The sequence below is a fragment of the Antechinus flavipes genome, chromosome 4 (assembly GCF_016432865.1).
Source record: "Antechinus flavipes isolate AdamAnt ecotype Samford, QLD, Australia chromosome 4, AdamAnt_v2, whole genome shotgun sequence".
In the NCBI taxonomy this organism is placed as follows: Eukaryota; Metazoa; Chordata; class Mammalia; order Dasyuromorphia; family Dasyuridae; genus Antechinus; species Antechinus flavipes.
Window position 1 is genome coordinate 166,958,965 of NC_067401.1, and position 18,793 is coordinate 166,977,757.

The 18,793-nt window shown below is 36.2% G+C and overlaps 1 protein-coding gene across 3 annotated transcripts in view; it reads right to left on the bottom strand.

Annotated features, from left to right (window-relative positions):
* The window catches only part of RPTOR (regulatory associated protein of MTOR complex 1), a 551,396-nt gene extending 537,117 nt beyond the window's left edge, over positions 1-14,279 (bottom strand). For all 3 annotated transcript variants that reach the window (XM_051995401.1, XM_051995400.1, XM_051995399.1), the window contains exon 1: positions 13,253-14,279. In XM_051995401.1, the coding sequence (XP_051851361.1) occupies positions 13,253-13,414 (162 nt within the window). In that variant the 5' untranslated portion in view covers positions 13,415-14,279. The remainder of the gene's footprint in view (positions 1-13,252) is intronic.
* Between the last annotated feature and the right edge of the window lie 4,514 nt (positions 14,280-18,793).

Below are 18,793 nucleotides of genomic sequence, written 5' to 3' on the forward strand. Positions count from 1 at the left end.
TTATATGACCAATCAGCAGAATGATTTCAAAAAGGCCTGGAGGGACTTACATGAACTGATGCTAAGTGAAGTGAGTAGAACCAAGAGAACATTGTACATAGCAACAAGATTATGTGATGATCAACTCTTTCCAATAATGAGGTGATTCAGGCCAATTCCAATAGACTTGTGATGGACAGAACCATCTGCATTCAAAAAGAGGACTAGAGGGACTGAATGTGGATCACAATGTAGTATTTTCATTGTGTTTGTTGTTGGTTACTTGCTTTTTTTCTCTCATTTTTTTCTTTTTTGATTTGATTTTTCTTCTGCAGCATGACAAATATGGAAATATGTTTAGAAGAATTGCACGTTTAATCTATATTGTATTACTTGCTGTCTCGGGGAGGAGAGAAGAGGGAAGGGAGCAAGAAAAATTTGGAACACAAAGTTCTAAATGTTGAACTCTATCTTAGCATGTATTTTAAAAATAAAAAACTATTATTAAAGAATTTTTAAATGATTTCCAAGCTTAATGTGAATTCAAATGCTGGTATATATTTAGATTTAGAAAAATATCTGAAATCATACAGCAAGATTTAGAATTGAGTAATTTTATAATTTGGATTTAAATTCAATTGGAAAGGGGCAGCTAAGTGGCGCAGTAGATAGAGTACCAGTCCCAAAATCAGGAGATCAAATTTGATCTCAGACACTTAACACTTCTTAGCTATGTGACCCTGGGCAAGTCACTTAACTCCAATTGCCTCAGGGGAAAAAATTCAATTGGATAAATTAATTGGGAGCAATTATTATTCATGACATGGTTGATCTATGTTCTGAATAATTATATCACACCTTGGTAGGTATGAGATTAAAAATAACAAAGAATACAACCAGCATAGAATAATATCAAAAATGAGAATTTACTAAGCATTATGCTAGATACTAAGAATGCAAATACAAAGACTGAAATAATCCTTGATCTCAAGAAGCTTACATTATATTAGGGGAGATAAGTATATAGAAAAATGTATACAGCATAAATATAAAGTAAATAAATACAAATATTTACAAAGTAAACATAAAATCATCTGAGAAGGAGGGCACTAGTAATTGGAGGGATTAAGAAAGGCTTTTTGCAGAAAGTGCTTATGAAAAAGTACCATACTCTTAGGAAGACAGGAATTCTTAAGAAGCTAAGAAAAGGAGATAAAGTCCATTCCCAGCACAGGGATTGGAAGCTGTGAGGAGCATCTATAGTGTGAGGAACCTAGAAAAGGCCAATTTGGCAAAATTGCAGAATATGGAAAGGAATGAATTAAGTACTGGAAGCAACAGGAAAACATTGAAGTTGTTGAATATGGTCAGCCCTATGTTTAAGGAAGATTACTTTGGCAGCAATGTGTAGCATTAACTATCCTGAGGAGAGACTAGAAGCAAGAAGCTCAATTGGGAGGCTATTGTAATTCAGACAAGACATAATAACTAGGAAGTAGCCTACAAGCTGCCTAACAAATCAATGGATAAATTAAAGAATAAATTATGTACTACTACAGATAAAACCTTCACCTTGACTATAAATGCTGATGAAGACACTCATATTTAAAATGACATTTTTTATTTTATTAATATTTTCCCCCAGTTACATTCCAAACAAATTTTTTTTTCCACTTGTCTTTAAAATGTTTGAGTTCTAGATTCTGTCTTTTATTCTCTTCCACAATTAAGAAATCACATGTGAAGTTATGCAAAACATTTCCATAAAAGTCAGGTTGTAAAAGAAAACATAGATTTCCCACCATAATGAAAGTAAAAACCCTCAAGAAAATTTAAGTTTTGACACAATCAGACACAATCAGTTCCTTTTCTGGTTATGGATAGGAGTTTTTATCATAAGTACTTCAGAGTATTTGACTCTACTACTGAGAATAGCAGTTATTTACAGCGAATCATCCTAGAACATTGCTATTACTTCATATAAAGTACATTTCATTTTGCTTGAGTTCATGGAGGACTTTCCAGGTGTGTGTTTGTTTGTTTTTTCTGAGAGCATCCTGTTCATCATTTCCCAAAAAACAATAATATTCTACCACAAGCGCAAAGCACAATTTCTTGAGCCATTCCCCAATTGATGGACATCCCCTCAATTTCCAATTTTTTTGCCCTGAAAAGAGAGCTGCAATGAATATTTTTTGTACATGTAGGTATTTTCCTTTTTGTTTTTTCTGAATCTTTTTTGGTATGCATACCTAACAGTGGTATTGTTAGGTCAAAGGATATGCTTGAATTTATAGCTCTTTGGATACAGATCATCTCTTTTGATCACTTACAGATTGGGGCGTGGCTCTTTTTATAAATTTGATTCAGTTCCCTCCACGTTTGAGAAATGAGGCCTTATCAGAGAAAGGCCTTTTTAAATTTTTTAAAATTATTGCTAACTGTAGTTACCCTCCTTTATTCTCTTTACGTTTCTCCTATCCCTCCTCAAAAATGTTTTGCTGATGACCACTCCCTCCCCCATATACCCTCTCTTTTATCACCCTCCTGCCCTTCCCATATCCCTGTTACTTCCTATTTTCCTGCAGGGTAAAATAGATTTCTATACCCCTACTGAGTATGTATATTATTTCTCTCTGAGCCAATTCTGATGAGATTCAGGCTCATCACTCATCCTCTCCTCATCTTCACTATAAAAGTTTTTTCTTGCCTCTTTTTTTTTTTTATAGAAGATAATTTGCATCATTCCCTTTCTCCTAGTACATTCTTCTATCACACCTTCATTTCATCATTTTTAAAAAAGATATTATCCCTTCATATTCAACTCACATCAGTGCCCGCTGTCTTTACATACTCTTCTAACTGCCATAATAATGATAAAGTTCTAATGAATTACAAATATCATTCTCCCATGTAGGAATGTAAAGAAATAAATTATTAAATCCCTTATGCTATCACTTTCCTGATTATCTCCTTATGCTCCTCCAGAGTCCTGTATTTGAAAATCAAACTTTCCATTAAGCTCTGGTCTTTTCATCATGAATGCTTGAAAATCCTCTAATTCACTGAATGACTGTTTTGCTGAATAGATTGTAATCCAAGCTCCACTGTTCTCTGGAAAATCATATTCCAAGCCCTCCTGTCCTTTACTATAGAAACAACGAAATCTTGTGTCTTCCTGATTATGGCTCCACTATACTTGAATTGTTTCTTTCTAGATGTTTACAATATTTTCTTCTGGAATTGGCAGTTCCAGAATTTTGCTATAATATTCTTGGGAGTTTTCATTTTGGGATCTCTTTCATGAGGTGATGGGTGGATTCTTTTAATTTCTATTTCACCCTGTGGTTCTACAATATCAGGATGGTATTCCTTGATAATTTTTTGAAAGATGCTATCCAGGCTCTTTTTTGATCATAACTTTCAGGTAGACCAATGTAAAGAGCTGAAACTCTTGAGTTGATGCACTGAGGTCAGACAACCGAGCACTTAAGGCTAATTACCAATTGGACAATAAGCATATGTTTGGAAAATGACCCTTCCCACTATTCTGTGCTGGCTCGATAATTGGTGTATACAGAGAACTGTAGGAGGGACTAGGGGGGAGTAAGACAGATAATTGGAAACTAGTAGGAGATCAATTATGTGAATACTACAATGATAAAGGTCCTGGTTCAATGTCCAAGGAAACATTCTATATATACATATATACAGCATAATACAATTGGCCTTAAAGAATGCTGCAAGTTATAGAAAAAAGAAAAATTTTAAGAACAGCCAGATGAGGAAGTGTAAGGAAAAAGAGGAAGACAAAGAACAGATTAATGGCTCTATTACTGGAGGTCATGAAGAGTTAAGTGAGGATGAAGGGTGTGGCAAAGGGTGTGGTGATTCTCACTCTCACAAGACAGCTTCAACCTCCCCCAAACCAGAACAGGTTATTGACATGACCCTATCAACTCCACCTTCCGGGATGGAGGGAGGAGGGGCAGAGATATCACCAGCACTTCCCTTCCTCTCCCCCTCCCCCAACAATCACGCCCTCTTATGACTAGATTGCAAAAGGCACTACTTAAAGCCACAGAAGAAGGGCAGAATTTAGCTGATTTGAAAATAGGAATGTATCCTGTGATTCAATAGTCTAACTCTTCAGGTCAAGAAAATAGAAGATACACTCCTTTTGATATAGAAATCCTCAAAGACCTAAAAAAAAAAGGCTTGCACTTGTTATGGGGCTACATCAGCTTATGTTAAGATGTTATTACAGAATTTGGCTTATAAAGTCTTGACCTCTAGGGACTGGAAATCTATAGCAAGGTCATGCTTAGAATCTGGATAAAACTTGTGGTTTTCTGAACACTGTAGGACACAAGTCCAATAAAATAGTCAAAGTGGAGTTAATACTCCAATCACCTATGACCAACTAATAGGTAGGTTCTTATGCAGAAGTTTCAGTACAGATTAATTACCCCATAGCAGCATATGAGCAAATTGCTGCTGCTGCTATCAAAGCATGGGCTTTTCTCCCCAGTAAAAAAGGGTGAGGCCTTCACAAAAATAGCATAAGGGTGAAATGAACCTTTTGCTGATTTTGTGGGACGTTTGTAGACAGTTGTCATACGAACTAATGGTGAAAATGCAGTAACAGATATTATGATAAGGCAACTGGCTAAAGAAAATGCTAATGAGGTTGGTTGAAGAATTATACTAGGACTATGCAAGGATGCTCCTTTAGAGGAGATCATAAGACGCTGTGCCACAGTGAGCACAAATACCTTTTATAGCCAGGTTCCCAGGCTCCAAATGCAGACTTCCCAGGATCCAAACATGGGAAGACAGGGTCCCTTTTGGCAAGGGACTTCCAGAGAGACTCGTCAATGCTTTCAATATGATAAAGTAGGGCATCTGGAAGCTCAATGTTGGCATAGAGACAGAGTGAGAAAACAGGGTAGGAGAACAAGACCCAGAACCCCATGTCCAAAATGCAACAGAGGCTTCCATTGGGCATCAGAATGCAGACTGATTCAGGGAAACGGAATGAGGGGTCCAGTCCCAGGGCCTAAGGCAAAAAATACTTGGGGCACGATGGCAGCCGATGCTATATGCAGAGAGTGCCTAAACATTCAGTACCCAGACATGACCAATCAGCCAGGAAGCAAACTGATGGGAGAAAGGGATTACAATTGGGGAGAATAGAGTTGTATGCAGATGCGACAACTGAGATACCCTCTGGAGAGGTGAAATCCATTCTTCTCCATCCTATGGATCCCTTGCCCCGAGGCACAGTAGGCTTTACCATTTCACTTCCTGAGAGTACTTAGAAAACAGTGTCCATCTACACATTGATGTGGGAAACTGGGGAATGTGTAGATAATATCCCAAGTCACTAATACAGGTAGACAATGTATGACTTATCAACCAGAACAAGTAGTAGCATCAGGTTTACTGATACAGACTCCTAATAAGCAATCTGGTGATAGTCACCCAGATTCTGACTCCAAGCAACAAAATCCAAGAATATACTGGTCAGCAGCTGTGACAGCTGACCGACCTATGATTACAATCTATATAAATGGCATACCAATAGAAGGATTGGTAGACATTGGTGCAGACTGTGCAATCATTAGAGGTGCCAACTGGCCTAGTCACTGGCCAAAGATTAAAGCAGACACCTACATGTCTGGCATAAGAGGATCAATAGCAGCTGAAGTTAGTGCTACTCCTTTGAGATGGATATTTGAAGGTGAAACAGGAGTTTTCACTCCATTTATAGTTGAAAAAAATCCCCATCAATCTATGGGGAAGAGACATTCTATAACAATTAGGATTAAAAATGAGTACGTTGTTTTTTTAGGCAGGGTTGCTGTTGAAGGCCTGCCAACACTTTCACCTGTTCCTATTCAATGGAAAACTAATACACCAGTGTGAATAGAACAGTGGCCCTTATGTAGCAATAAAATTCAGGCCTTATTAGATATAGTACAGGAGCAATTTGACCAAGGACACGTACAACCTTCTCTAAGTCCTTGGAATTTCCCAGTATTTGTTGTAAGAAAAATCTGAAAATGGAGGATGTTGACTGATTTAAGAAAAGTAAATGAACAGATGAAAACTATGGGAACTCTTCAGCCTGGACTTCCATCTCCTACTCACTTCCCTAGAGAATGGCCTCTTTGGGTTATAGACATTAAAGATTATTTCTATTCTATCCCTCTAGATAAGGAGGATATGAAAAGATTTGCCTTTCCAGTGCCCAGTGTTAACTGAACCTTATAAAAGATATGAATGGACAGTTTTGTCACAGGGAATGAAAAACAGCCCTACTATGTGCCAAATGTATGTTGCTGCTGCTCTTACTCCAGTAAGAAAAACATTTCCAAAAGTAATGTTATTACATTACATGGATGATATATTGGGATGTGCACCTGAGGAACAAATGTTAGAAGCCTGTCTACAAAAGACCATGGAAACACTAAGGAACTACAAATTGCATATAGCTCCAGAAAAAATTCAAAGACATGCTCTTTTAAATATTTAGGATATGAAGTATACCCTAAGGTGCTTACAGTACAAAAACTTTCCTTTAGAACAGAGAAGCTAAACACCTTAAATGACTTTCAGAAATTGATAGGAGATATCCAATGGATGCGTCCAGTGTTAGGCTTGACTACCTATCTATCAATTACAACCATTATATGACATTTTAAGGGGAGACAGTGCTTTAAATTTACCACGCCAGCTTACATAAGTAGCTCAAGAGGCTTTGAGAGAAGTTTAACTGGCTTTATCCAATGTGGTTGAAAGAGTCAAAAAAACCCTTGTAAAAATGTTTGTGGCAGTTCTTTTTGTAGTGGCTAGAAACTGGAAACTGAATGGATGCCCATCAACTGGAGAATGGCTGAATAAATTATTGGTATATAAATGTTATGAAATATTTTTGTTCTGTAAGAAATGATCAACCGAATAATTTCAGCGAGGCCTGAAGAGACTTATAGGAACTGACGCTAAGTGAAATGAGAAGAACCAGGAGATCCTTATACACAGTAATAACAAGACTATAAGATGTCAATTCTGATGGTCATGACTCTCTTCAACAATGAGATGATTCAAACCAGTTCCAATTGTTAGTGATAAAGAGAATCATATACACCCATAGAGAAGACTATGGGAACTGAATGTGGACCACAACATAGCATTTTTACTCTTTCTGTTGATGTTTGCTTGCATTGTTTTCTTTCTCAGGTTTTTTTTTCCTTTTTGATTCGATTTTTCTTGTGCAGCAAGATAACTATATAAATATGTATATTTATATTGGATTTAACATATATTTTAACATATTTAACATGTATTGGATTACCTACCATCTATGGGAGGGGATGGCAGGAAGGAAGGAAAAATTTGGAACAGAAAGTTTTCCAAGGGTCAATGTTGAAAAATTATCTATGCATATGTTTTGTAAATAAAAAAACTTTAATAAAATTAAAAAAAAAAAAAGAAGGGCTATCATTAAACAGCAACCCCCCAAAAATGATTATTGCCTCATTTAAAATTTAAAGAATGAACAGGAAGGAAAAAAACAGGCAGTTTTTAGATGAAGTCATACTAAAAAATGCTCTACATCATGATGAATTAGAGAAGTACAAATTAAAACAACTCTGAAATATCATACACAACTATCAGATTGGCTAATATGACAGAAAGGGAAAATAATAAATGATGGAGAAAATGTAGGAAAATTGGAATACTAATACATTGTTGATAGAATTGTGAAGGGATCCAACCATTTTGGAGAGCAATATGAAACTCTGTCCAAATAGCTATAAAACTGTGCTTACATTTTGATCCATCAATACCACTACTAGGTATATCCCAAAAAGATCATAAAAAGGAGGAAAGGACCTACATGTACAAAAATGTTTAAAGCAGTTCTCTTTTCATCAGAAAAGAATTAGAAATTGAGAGAATGCCCAACAATTGGAGAATAGCTGAACAAATCGTGATATGTAAATATAATAGAATACTATTATTCTATACGAAATATTGAGCAGGTTATTTTCAGAAAAACCTGAAAAGACTTACATGAACTGAGGCTGAGTGAAGTGAACAGAACTAGGAGCATATGGTACACAATGACAGCAACATTGTGTGGCACTCAACTATGAATAACTTTTCTCTTCTTAGCAATACAATGATTTAAGACTCACGATGAAAAATGCTATCCACATCCAGAGAAAGAACTATGGAGTCTCAATGCAGATTGAAGCATACTATTTTCATTTTTTAGTTGTTTTTTCTTTCTCGGGATTTTTCCCTTTTGTTTTAATTTTTTCTCACAACTTGATTAATATGGAAATATTTATAATATGATGGTATATGTTAATCACTGTCTTGAGGAAGAGGGAGGGAAAAATAATGGAAATAAAAATATTATAAAAGTAAATGCTGAAAATTAATAAATAAATTTTAAAAACAAAATAAAACAGTATAATTCTGTTGCTGTACAGAAAAACATTAAAATGTTTGTAAATTTCTAATAAGTTCTTTAAAAATTTAAAGACATCATAAAACATCATCATGTTGCTGAGTTAATATTATTAACATGTTTTAGTTATCTATCAGTCAATCATGTAAAAGAGACAGGGTAGCATAAATTCAAGCCAGACACCAATAAATCTTATTTTTACCAACAGTTTCAATTTCTTTCCATCAGACATTTTCTGAGAACTGTTAACAAGTAACAACTTGTTACTTATTAGATCTTTCTTTTCCTGATCTTCTTAGTGAAGATATTGACAAATGGTACAACAAAAAAAGTGAAAATTATTAATTAGCTTCATACTAACTGATGGGCTTACCATGTGAAACAGCTATTTTTTCTACTACTTCAATTGTGCTACAATTCACGAAAACTTAAATGTGACATCCTCAATTTTAACCTAGAATAGATAAATGTAGTAGCTAACAAGTGGAAAAAAGAAAGCAGAACCAGCTTGTTGTAATTTCCCTGGATAATAAAGGAAATGCAATATTTTAATTGACACACAAAATACTTTCAGGCCTTTAAAAGTGTGTACGTTTCAAAAAAAGAGGCCACTGATTGATATAATAGCTTTGACCTCTGAAAATGCAAGTCTGTGGATTGTTATTCAGTAGTATATATATTTATAATATAAAGACCTTCTTAATTTAATTACCAATGTTGTTAGAAGTATTAGAGCATAGGCGAGAGCCAGGGGTCCTCAAACTACGGCCCTCAGGCCAGATGTGACAGCTGAGGATGTTTATCCCACTCACTCAGGGCTATGAAGTTTCTTTATTTAAAGGCCCACAAAACAAAGTTTTTGTTTTTACTATAGTCCGGCCCTCCAACAGTCTGAGGGACAGTGAACTGGCCCCCTATTTAAAAAGTCTGAGGACCCTTGGTACTCAATCATCTGTCAGGGGTTGTCTTGAAGAGACTCCTGAATTAAATAAGAGGGAACTTATATCCTAAAAAGATGACATTAACTCTTAATTCAAGCATACAGCATGAGGAAGATATAGCCTAATGTACCTACATGTTTCCTATACCAAAGAACTAGCTTTTAAAAGATTCTAGAATCCATTCAAAGCTCAAGAGGTAATTTTCACAAGCATGACAATTTTTAAATGAAATATACAAAAAAAATATGCTGACATTACAACAGCTATAAGGAAAGAACTTCTGCACTAAGCACTGAGAATCAATTTAATGATCTCAGAAGTCTTTTCTATATGTTCAATTCTTGGAACTTCAAATAGTCTTCTTTACAATATTACTCAACTGTGTTTTAATAATTATTGTATTACATTTTTACTTAACTTTTCATATGACTATATATTGTCTCTTCAATTTAATTATTTCACTTATCTCTGGCCTGCCTAACAGATTGAAGCAGTCAGTCAACAAGAATTTATCAAGTTTTTACTATGCATCAGTCACTTTGTTCTGCATGTGAGTATTGCAAGTTAAGGATGAAGTATAAGGAAACAGAAAAATTCAATGTTGGGTTTTATTTTGTTTTTTCTGAACGTGATAGTTGAATTCTTAATTCTAAAATTAAGAATATCTGCATTTGGTCAATGATTTTTTTTTATTTTAAAAAAAGAGAACTTCTTTGAGAACTTTTATATTTAGCTCCTGTAAAAAATCATTATCTTCTTTTTTCAGAAAAAAATGTCACTTAAGTTGCAATGTGCATTCCTGTTCTATCTCTAACAGTTCTAAATTCTCTACAAAGGTGCAACTACCAGCATCTGATGTCAGCCAGCTCTTTATCTCTAAAAATAAAATTAAAACATTAACATTATGTCATGCTTTCACAGAAATAGCATTTCCTAAGTATCTAAATCATTCTAAAAGAAGATGTTAAAAGTAACCCCACTGGAACAAGTGCTGTGGATACAAAGTGAATTTTTGTCAATTTAAATAAAAGGTGAACAGAATAAAAAACTGTAGGTTAAGGTGGACAGGCAGCCCAGCAAAGATAACATTTGACACTAATGATCACTGTCTCCCTCAAAGAGATATTTTCTCCTTCCTAGGCTTTTATTATACTACTCTTGGTTCCCCCTTAAGAATAAAAGATGTAAAGAACAAGCTTTTTGGCACAGACAAGAAGAGAACTAGCTCTCAAAAGAGAGGACATGGAAGAAAATTCTGCCTCTAATGCTTACTACTTACTAACAGTAATACTGGGCAAGTCAATTAATGTCCCTGGATCTCAGTTTTTTCCTATGTAAAATGAGGGAAACTGGACTAGAATTTTTTCTAGCTATGATCTCATGATCCATCTATATATAACTACTTGTATTCTTATTAAAATATCAGCCTTAGAATTCTACAAAGTGATAAAGAGAGGGAAAAAATGCTCTCATTCATTTCTGAACTCACAAAGAACACTTGAGCATCAGATTTTCCCATTTTGTTTATGTGACTAGACAAAATACAACCCATGAGAGTATGGTGATAGTGAAAAATTTCTTTTTTTACTGAGGCAATTGGAGTTAAGTGACTTGCCCAGGGTCACATAGCTAGGAGGTATGAAGTATCTGAAGATAGATTTGAACTCAGGTCCTCCTGACTTGAGGGCTGGTACTTTAACCACTACACCACCTCACTGCCCTTGTTCTATTACTTTCATAGTTGTTCTACACAAAGGCATGTCTGTCTGTCAGGGATCTACATCCCACCCTGTACCATGCCATATTACTTTCCTTTCTGGGTCTTGCTGGACTAAACAGACTCTAAGGCTGATACCAACTGTAAATCTGTGATCATATGCACCTGAGTGCAGTTAGGTACTTAATAAGACTCTTTGATGAGTATAATGTTCAATTAACCATAGTGAAAGATACCTTAGAGCACAATGGAATAGTCTGGCCTGTATTCCTGGATTGTTCAAAGTTGTTTCTCTAATGAAACTTATTTAAGTTACATCCTCTCAAGTGGCTGGTGGGAGAGTAGTCATAAACCTGATTTCCTAAGACTTCTTTGAATGGAAAGATATTATTAGATTTTGTAATTACTTCAAAAGGTCAGATATGACAAATTTTCTGTGCATACTATTTTCACAGCCAGTGATCCAAACATGTACTTATCTTCTTCCTAGACTTCCTTATTCTTTTTAGTAAAATATTTAAAACTATGGATTTTTATTCTTCTTCTTGGTATTTAAAAAAGAGCTTATTAAGGAGTTTTGCCTTTTTCATTTAATATTTTAGTTTTAAAAAATCAAAATCAAAAGAAATCACATTATTTTTGGCCAGCTGAAGCAAACTTAAAGCAGTAACTACATTTCACAACAAAACTACTCATTAAGACTTTTTCTATCAAGATGTGATGCTTTTGCAGAAAAGAGCTAGATGCACAAAGATTATGCTTAAGAAATTAGATGGATTTGCTTTACAAAATATTTTTATTGAACAACTCACAGCAATCACAAGAACTATGAAGCCTTTAAATTGCATCAAGGATATACATTAACTCCACAAAATGTCCATAAATTCCTGAGATCTTTTCAGTTATACTTCAAATTATTTTCTGAATCATGCAAGACCTTTTCCACTTATTTCATAAATAAAAAAATAAAATGCCAATATTACCAATGACTAGATAAATGAAAATTTTTCCTATATAGTTTTATACCTATTTGTTGTTGATATGTTTAAGGGAATACTAAAGATTTCACCAATAGGGAAATCAGATTTAAATGAATGAGGAAAAGAAGTTGGAAAATGGGTAGTCCAATTCATCTTCTTTGATTATTATGATGAAAGTTATGAACATATGCAAAGCATATGAATATCATCAGATAGAATAGTACTAGCAAACTAATCAATCTCCTTCCCACTGGCCTCCCAAAGTCACTGCCAATACAAGTAGTTTCTTCTCTCTTCACCAGAAAATATTAGTCTGGCTCTCCAATTCACCATATAAATAAATTCCCTGTATAGAAGTCTTCTCTCCAATTTCCTGTCATGTAAAATATGGAAAATTTGGAGTCTTAACATATTAATTAGAATGTTAAAATAGATTGTCTTGAAAACAAAGAGGCTGCATGGAATGATGAATATAGAGATGCCAGGAATACAGGGGTTCAGGTCTACTACATGCTGGTTAGAGCAAGTCACCTCTCAGTGCTCTATGCAAGTTGCAGAAGTGTAAACTTGCACTGCTATATTGAATTTTCCTCAATTAGGAGTTCCCTATAGCAATAAAATCACAGATCTAATTCTTATCTATCTTGAAAATAAGTTTATCTACTAATCTCTGGCAGTGTTCTATTTTCTATAACTTAAATTTATTTGTGGCCCCATGTGATTAACCACATAATATTGACTTTTTCATTTTAATAATTAGTAAAAGTAAAAAAGTAAACTAGCCATCTAATTATAAGCATTAGTTTATAGTTTGTAATTGATTCTTCTCAGTGTCAGAATGGCATTGAATATGTTGCTTGAGATGTATACAAAATGATAAGCATAAAGTATCTTTCTATATTAATTCAACTTTAGAAAACACTGGTTTTCAGACTGATCTTTCTTTAAAAAAAAAAACAAAAACAAAAACAAAAACCTAGAGCCTGAAATACTACTAAGCAAATAGTAGAGAATATATATGAAATGTGACTGGTAGATAAGACATAATAGCACTAAATCCTGGATATTCCCTGTGACTTTACAAGGACTAAACTGAGTTCCCCAGAGGGAAAAATTATAACATTTAAAAAAGGTGCAATGGACATTTATTTACCCGGTCCTTCATCCTCCAACTCTGGGCCAAGGATTTGGAGCCTTCAATCTTCTCGCAGTGCCTCTTCTTCATGAAAGTCAAAGGCAGATTCCAGTCGGTCAGGTCGGACTCGTCCTCCTCCCCAAGTCCGAGAAGGGGCGACTGCAGCATCTCGGACTCCATGAGGGTGGGAGGAGGTGGGGGAGTCCTGGGGAGCAAACGCTCGAGAACCTCCAGCCTTAAAGAGTTGTGGGCACCAAATGGGATGAAATAGGGGAACGAGGAGTGGATGACGAGGAAAAGGGAGGATCGGTGAGGCCGTCCTAGTATGGAGCGGGGAGTGAGCCAAGTTCCTGATGCTTATCTCCGCGTGGGAATACCGAAAACCCCAGGGCCAGGAGCAAGGGGAGGTGCGCACACTGGGCCCGCGAAGCCCCACACCCCCCAGACTTCAGGTCACTCCGGCTTCTCCGCTGACTGTGGGATCGGGCTCCGAACTGGCTTAGAATAGAGCTGTCAAAAGCGTGGGAGCCCTTGGGCCTTTGGATGACCCTGCTCCAGGCCACCTCGGCCGGATCGGCCTCCAGCCGATCTCTAGAAGGCGGGCAGGAAGGTCGCAAGCTATAGCTGACTGCGGCCCGCCGGCCAGCCGGATGGAAGATACGAGCGGAGACTAGGCGAGGAGAAACGGGGGGCGGGGATCCTCTTCGGGTTGCCTCTCAACCCTGAGGACCCCGCACTCTCCGGAGCAGTTGCAGCTGAAGCCAAGATCGGCCCATAGTGTCCGCCTTCGGGAGGCTTTCCTCAAGTCTAGCCCGGGATCCCGAGGCCTGGTTCGTCTTCGCCCAAGGGCCTACGCCGCTTCCTTAGGCCTGAGCTCAGAAAGGTGGGAAACGCCAGGTACAGGACCCTCCTAGACGACTGGGAAAGTGATCGTTTGGGTTGAGGAATCTCCCCTCCTTGTCCAGAGACAGAGAGATAAACTCCGCTCACCAGCACACCAAGGGGGACGCCATATTGCCAAGGCCCACAATGCATAGCGATCTACGGAGCCCCCAGAGGTCAAAACTTTCTCAGGAAATTCCTGGAGCTGTCCGCCTCCAGCAGTAGGAAGGGAAAGATCTGTACTACTGCCATACATCATCTCAGTGATCAAGGGGAACAGTAGAATAATATTAAGGGATACATTTTCTTTTCTTTTCTCTTTTATTATTCTTTTTCTGTTGTGGGAAGACAGAAATATAGATGAATAGTAGATAGATTTTTATAAAGTATGTATTAGGTACTAAGATGGAAAATTTAGTGACCATCTTTCTACAAAACTCACAAAAAATTTCTTGAACTTAGGTAATACCCAGAATCCCATCTTTAAAGAATTCTACTGTTTGTGACCGTTTTATTTTGGGAAAGTATTAATGAAAGAAAATCAAGATATAAATGTCTATGATGACTTTCTAGTGATGCCAGTAAACCCTGGAACAATTTATTTCACCCTCCTGGAAAATTTCTTCACACACACACACACACACACACACACACACACACACACACACACGGCAGAATAATGTGTTCAAAAAAGTCCTTAATAATACAATCCCCTCTTGCCTACCCTCTCCCCATATAGTCACTATAAAGAAATAGAGTGGTTTATTTGCTTCTAAAAGGATTGGCCACTCAGACTAAGGTCAGAACACTCTTTGACTTGGACTTGGAGGGAAATTTTTTTCATCTTACATTTCAAAACTTTTTGACCTCATCTCTCATTGTCTCCCATATTTCTCCTTATTCAAGCAAGTCTAGAAACATTTGTTAAGCAAGTATGTTGGGGGTGGGGGAAAGGAAGAAGTTCACAAATGGAATACTACAAAAGGCCAAAAAAAATTGTCTCTGACCTTAAGGACAACATACTGAGCCTGAAGTCAGGAAAACTTCTCTTCCTTTAATTCAAATCTGACTTCAGACACTAACTAACTGTCTGACCCTGGGAAAATCACTTAATCCTGTTTGCTTCAGTTCCTCATTTGTAAAATGAGCTGGAGAATCCCTCTATTATCTTGGCCAAGAAAACCCCAAATAGTGTCACAAAGAGTTGTATATGACTGAAAAATTACTGAATAACATATGGGGGAAGGGAAGGATATGATTATATTTGCCCTTTAGTAAAATCACTTTGAAAATGGAGAGAAGGATGGATTGGAGTAGGGAAAACTTGAAGCAGACCAGAAAGCTCTTGCACCAATATATGAATGAGATGATGAGTCTTGCACCAGAGTGGCCAATGATATATATGATATGAAAATAGAAATGTTAGCTAGGTGGCACAGTGGATAGAGTTCCAAGCCTGGAGTCAGAAAAACCTGAGTTTAAATCTGATCTCACATACTTAGGCAAGTCACTTAATACTGTTTGCCTCAGTTCCTCATTTGTCAAATGGATTTGAGAAAGAAATGGCAAACCAAGAAAACCTCATATGGGGTTATAAGAAGTCAGATACGACTGAAAGAACTGGACAATAGAAGTGATAACATTTGGCAACAGACTGAAAAAGTATAGTGAATGCAAGTAAGACAGGTTCAGAACCTAGTCGACTTGGAAAAATGGCAGTGCCCTCAAAATTGATATGAAAGTTGGGAAGAGTTTAAGTACATAATGAGTTCTATTTTGAACATGTTGAGAGGTCTAATAGGTTATTGGGAGATAATTGGGAAAAGAACTTAGAGAGCTGAATAAATGAAGTCATTAGCATAGAGATGATAACTAAATCCATCAGAGATAATATTGCCAAGAGAAATAGTGTAGAAGAAGAAAAAGGACCAGGGCAACACCCAAGTTTAATGGGTATGACCTCAATGAAGATACAACAAAGGGGATAGAGAAGGAGTAGTCAAACAGGTAGGAAGAGAATCAAGAAAATACAGTGTTATGAAACTTTAGAGAGGAGAGAGAATGTAAGAGAATAATAATAAGCTAATATTCTTATAGCACTTTTAGTCTAACATTTTATAATATACAGTTAATGTCTGGGTCAGATAGATGATACAATGGATAGAGTGCTAGACCTGGAATTAGGAAAAGTAATTTGGTCTCAGACATTAGCTATGTGGCTTTGGACAAATCATTTAACATTGTTCACTTCCAATTTTTCACTTGTAAAATGAACTAGAAAAGGAAATAACAAACCACTCCAGTTTCTTTGCCAAAAAATCCCAAATAGGGTCACAAAGAGTAGGATACAATAGAGAAATGACTGAACAATGCTAATGTTTGAGGCAGGCATAGAGTTAAATCTATCCCAGGATCCCAAGGGCCCCTGCTACTTCCTCTGCCTGGGGTCAGAAAAGTGGAAACTCCAAGTACAGGGACCCTCCTGAATGACTGGAAAAGAAATAATTTGAGTTGAGGAATCTCCCCTCCTCCAGAGACAAAGAAATTCTGCTCTTTTTGAGTCCAAATTCAGAACTCTATCTACTGTGCTACTAAGCTATGACTGCTTTCCCCACCCCCACCCCTTGCCAATAAAAGGCAAAAAAGGAGAATATCAAAGGCATTTGAGGAAATATGAGGATTGAGAAAAGGCCATTAGATTTAGGAAGTAAGAGGTCATCGATAATTTTGAAAAGGACAGTTTCAGTTGAATGATACGTTTGTTAGCCAGACTTCAGAGGGATAAAAGAGAATAAGAGGAGAAGAAATGGAGATATTATTCTATTATAGAGAAGAAAGAAAGGACATTGAAACCCTGAAATTTCAGAGCTGTGATTTGCCTTGACCATGTGTTCCCTACACATCTTCCCTACACTTGTATTCCCATATGTTTGCACATTGCACATTGCTTTGTAGTAGTAGGAAAATGCATCCCAAGTTTGTGGGGAAATGCTTCATAGTTTCTGGCCTTACTATGCCATGTAGGTAAATGCTTTTCTTAAGAGGTAATAATAATAACAGCTAACATTCATATAGCATTTACTGTGTTCCAGGCACTGTGCTAAGAACTCATACATTGTTATCTCATCTAATTATCATCTAATTATTATCCCAATAACCTGTGAGGTAGGAGCTATTATTATCAGGAAACTGAGTCAAACAGAGGTCAAGTGGCTTGCTCAGGGTCACACAGACAGTTACTATTTGAGGTTGTAATTGAAGTCAGATCTTCATTGCAAGTCAAGCAATCTATTCACCATACCACCCAACTGCCCCCAGAAGAAAGCTGATAAAGGCTCATGAGTTATTAGTTCTAAATCTTAAAAATACTAATACTGTAGTATTATGAATAGGTGCCAACAAGATAAACCCTAAAACCCAAGGCAGCAGCTACACTCTGAGAATCTAATTTAGTTTTCCTATGCCCAATTTATTTAGGATTCTGGTCTATTATAGCAACTTAACTTTGTGAAATACTTTCTAGGCATGCATTGAATTGAAATTACTATCCAGATTAGTAGAGGGAGTGCCACAGATTGCTAAAGATTCCAGATTTTCCTGTATTTTTATATTCTTATTATTATGTATTATTTTGGTAGCTTTTCTTGTTTTGTGCCAACCTTGCTTTCCAGGAATAAACCACATTTGGTCATGGTGGAGATTTTGGGATATGTTGTACTTTGTGCTAAGATTTAATTTAGTATTTTTGCAACTAAATTCAAAAGAAAAATTGATGTATGGTTTTCATTTCTAGCATCATCTTTGTAAGATTTTCAAATCAAAAACATTTATATCATAAGAAGAATTGGATCATATACCACTGGGGTCTGTAGTCTAGAATAGTTTATATAATATAATGCAAAGGGACCTTAGAGGTCAAGTAGTCGAAGAGGAAGTGCCTTAGCCCTAAGGCACAAAAGGGATAAGTAATTTACTTAAATATTATTTGTTCTTTAAATATTTAGAAACATTCTTCAGTGAGTCATTATGTTTTCTCAAAAAATTATTTGACAATTTCTCTTCTTTCTTTCTTTTTCTTGATCTATAATTTTTTCCATATATCATAGTGGTTTGGACTATTTTAGTCCAATTTTAGACATTTTTGTTAGCCTTATTAAAATCCTAAATATATTAGGTTAGATTTGCTTCAATTGTACTTCATGGTTTCTTTTATAAAGAAGAGAGAAAGGACAATATTTCTTCTAATTTAGTATTGATTTTTATCCAATAAGCCAGTTGTCTGACCAAAGATAATTTGAAAATGATTTCCCAAACACTGATGAGTCATTTTCTTTATATTAAAAATAATTTCTCTTTTGTAATATTCTTCTATAGACTATGATATGTTTGGACAAACAACCCATAAAGTCAGTTCATCAGTTTTGGGGAAGCAATTGGAGTTCAGTGATTTGTCCAAAATTACTTAGCTAGTAAATGCCTGAGGATGGATTTGAACTTAGATCTTCCTGCTTCTAAGGCCAGTGAGCTATGTCTTGTACCATTTAGCTTTCCTAAAGATCTATTTCTATAATGCTGATATTATTTCAGTGATGCTTTATGGCTAGAATCATGCATGTCCTTGAAAAATTAAAATTGTGATTCTTGTAAAGGAAAATGGAAAAGCACACGGTTTTACCA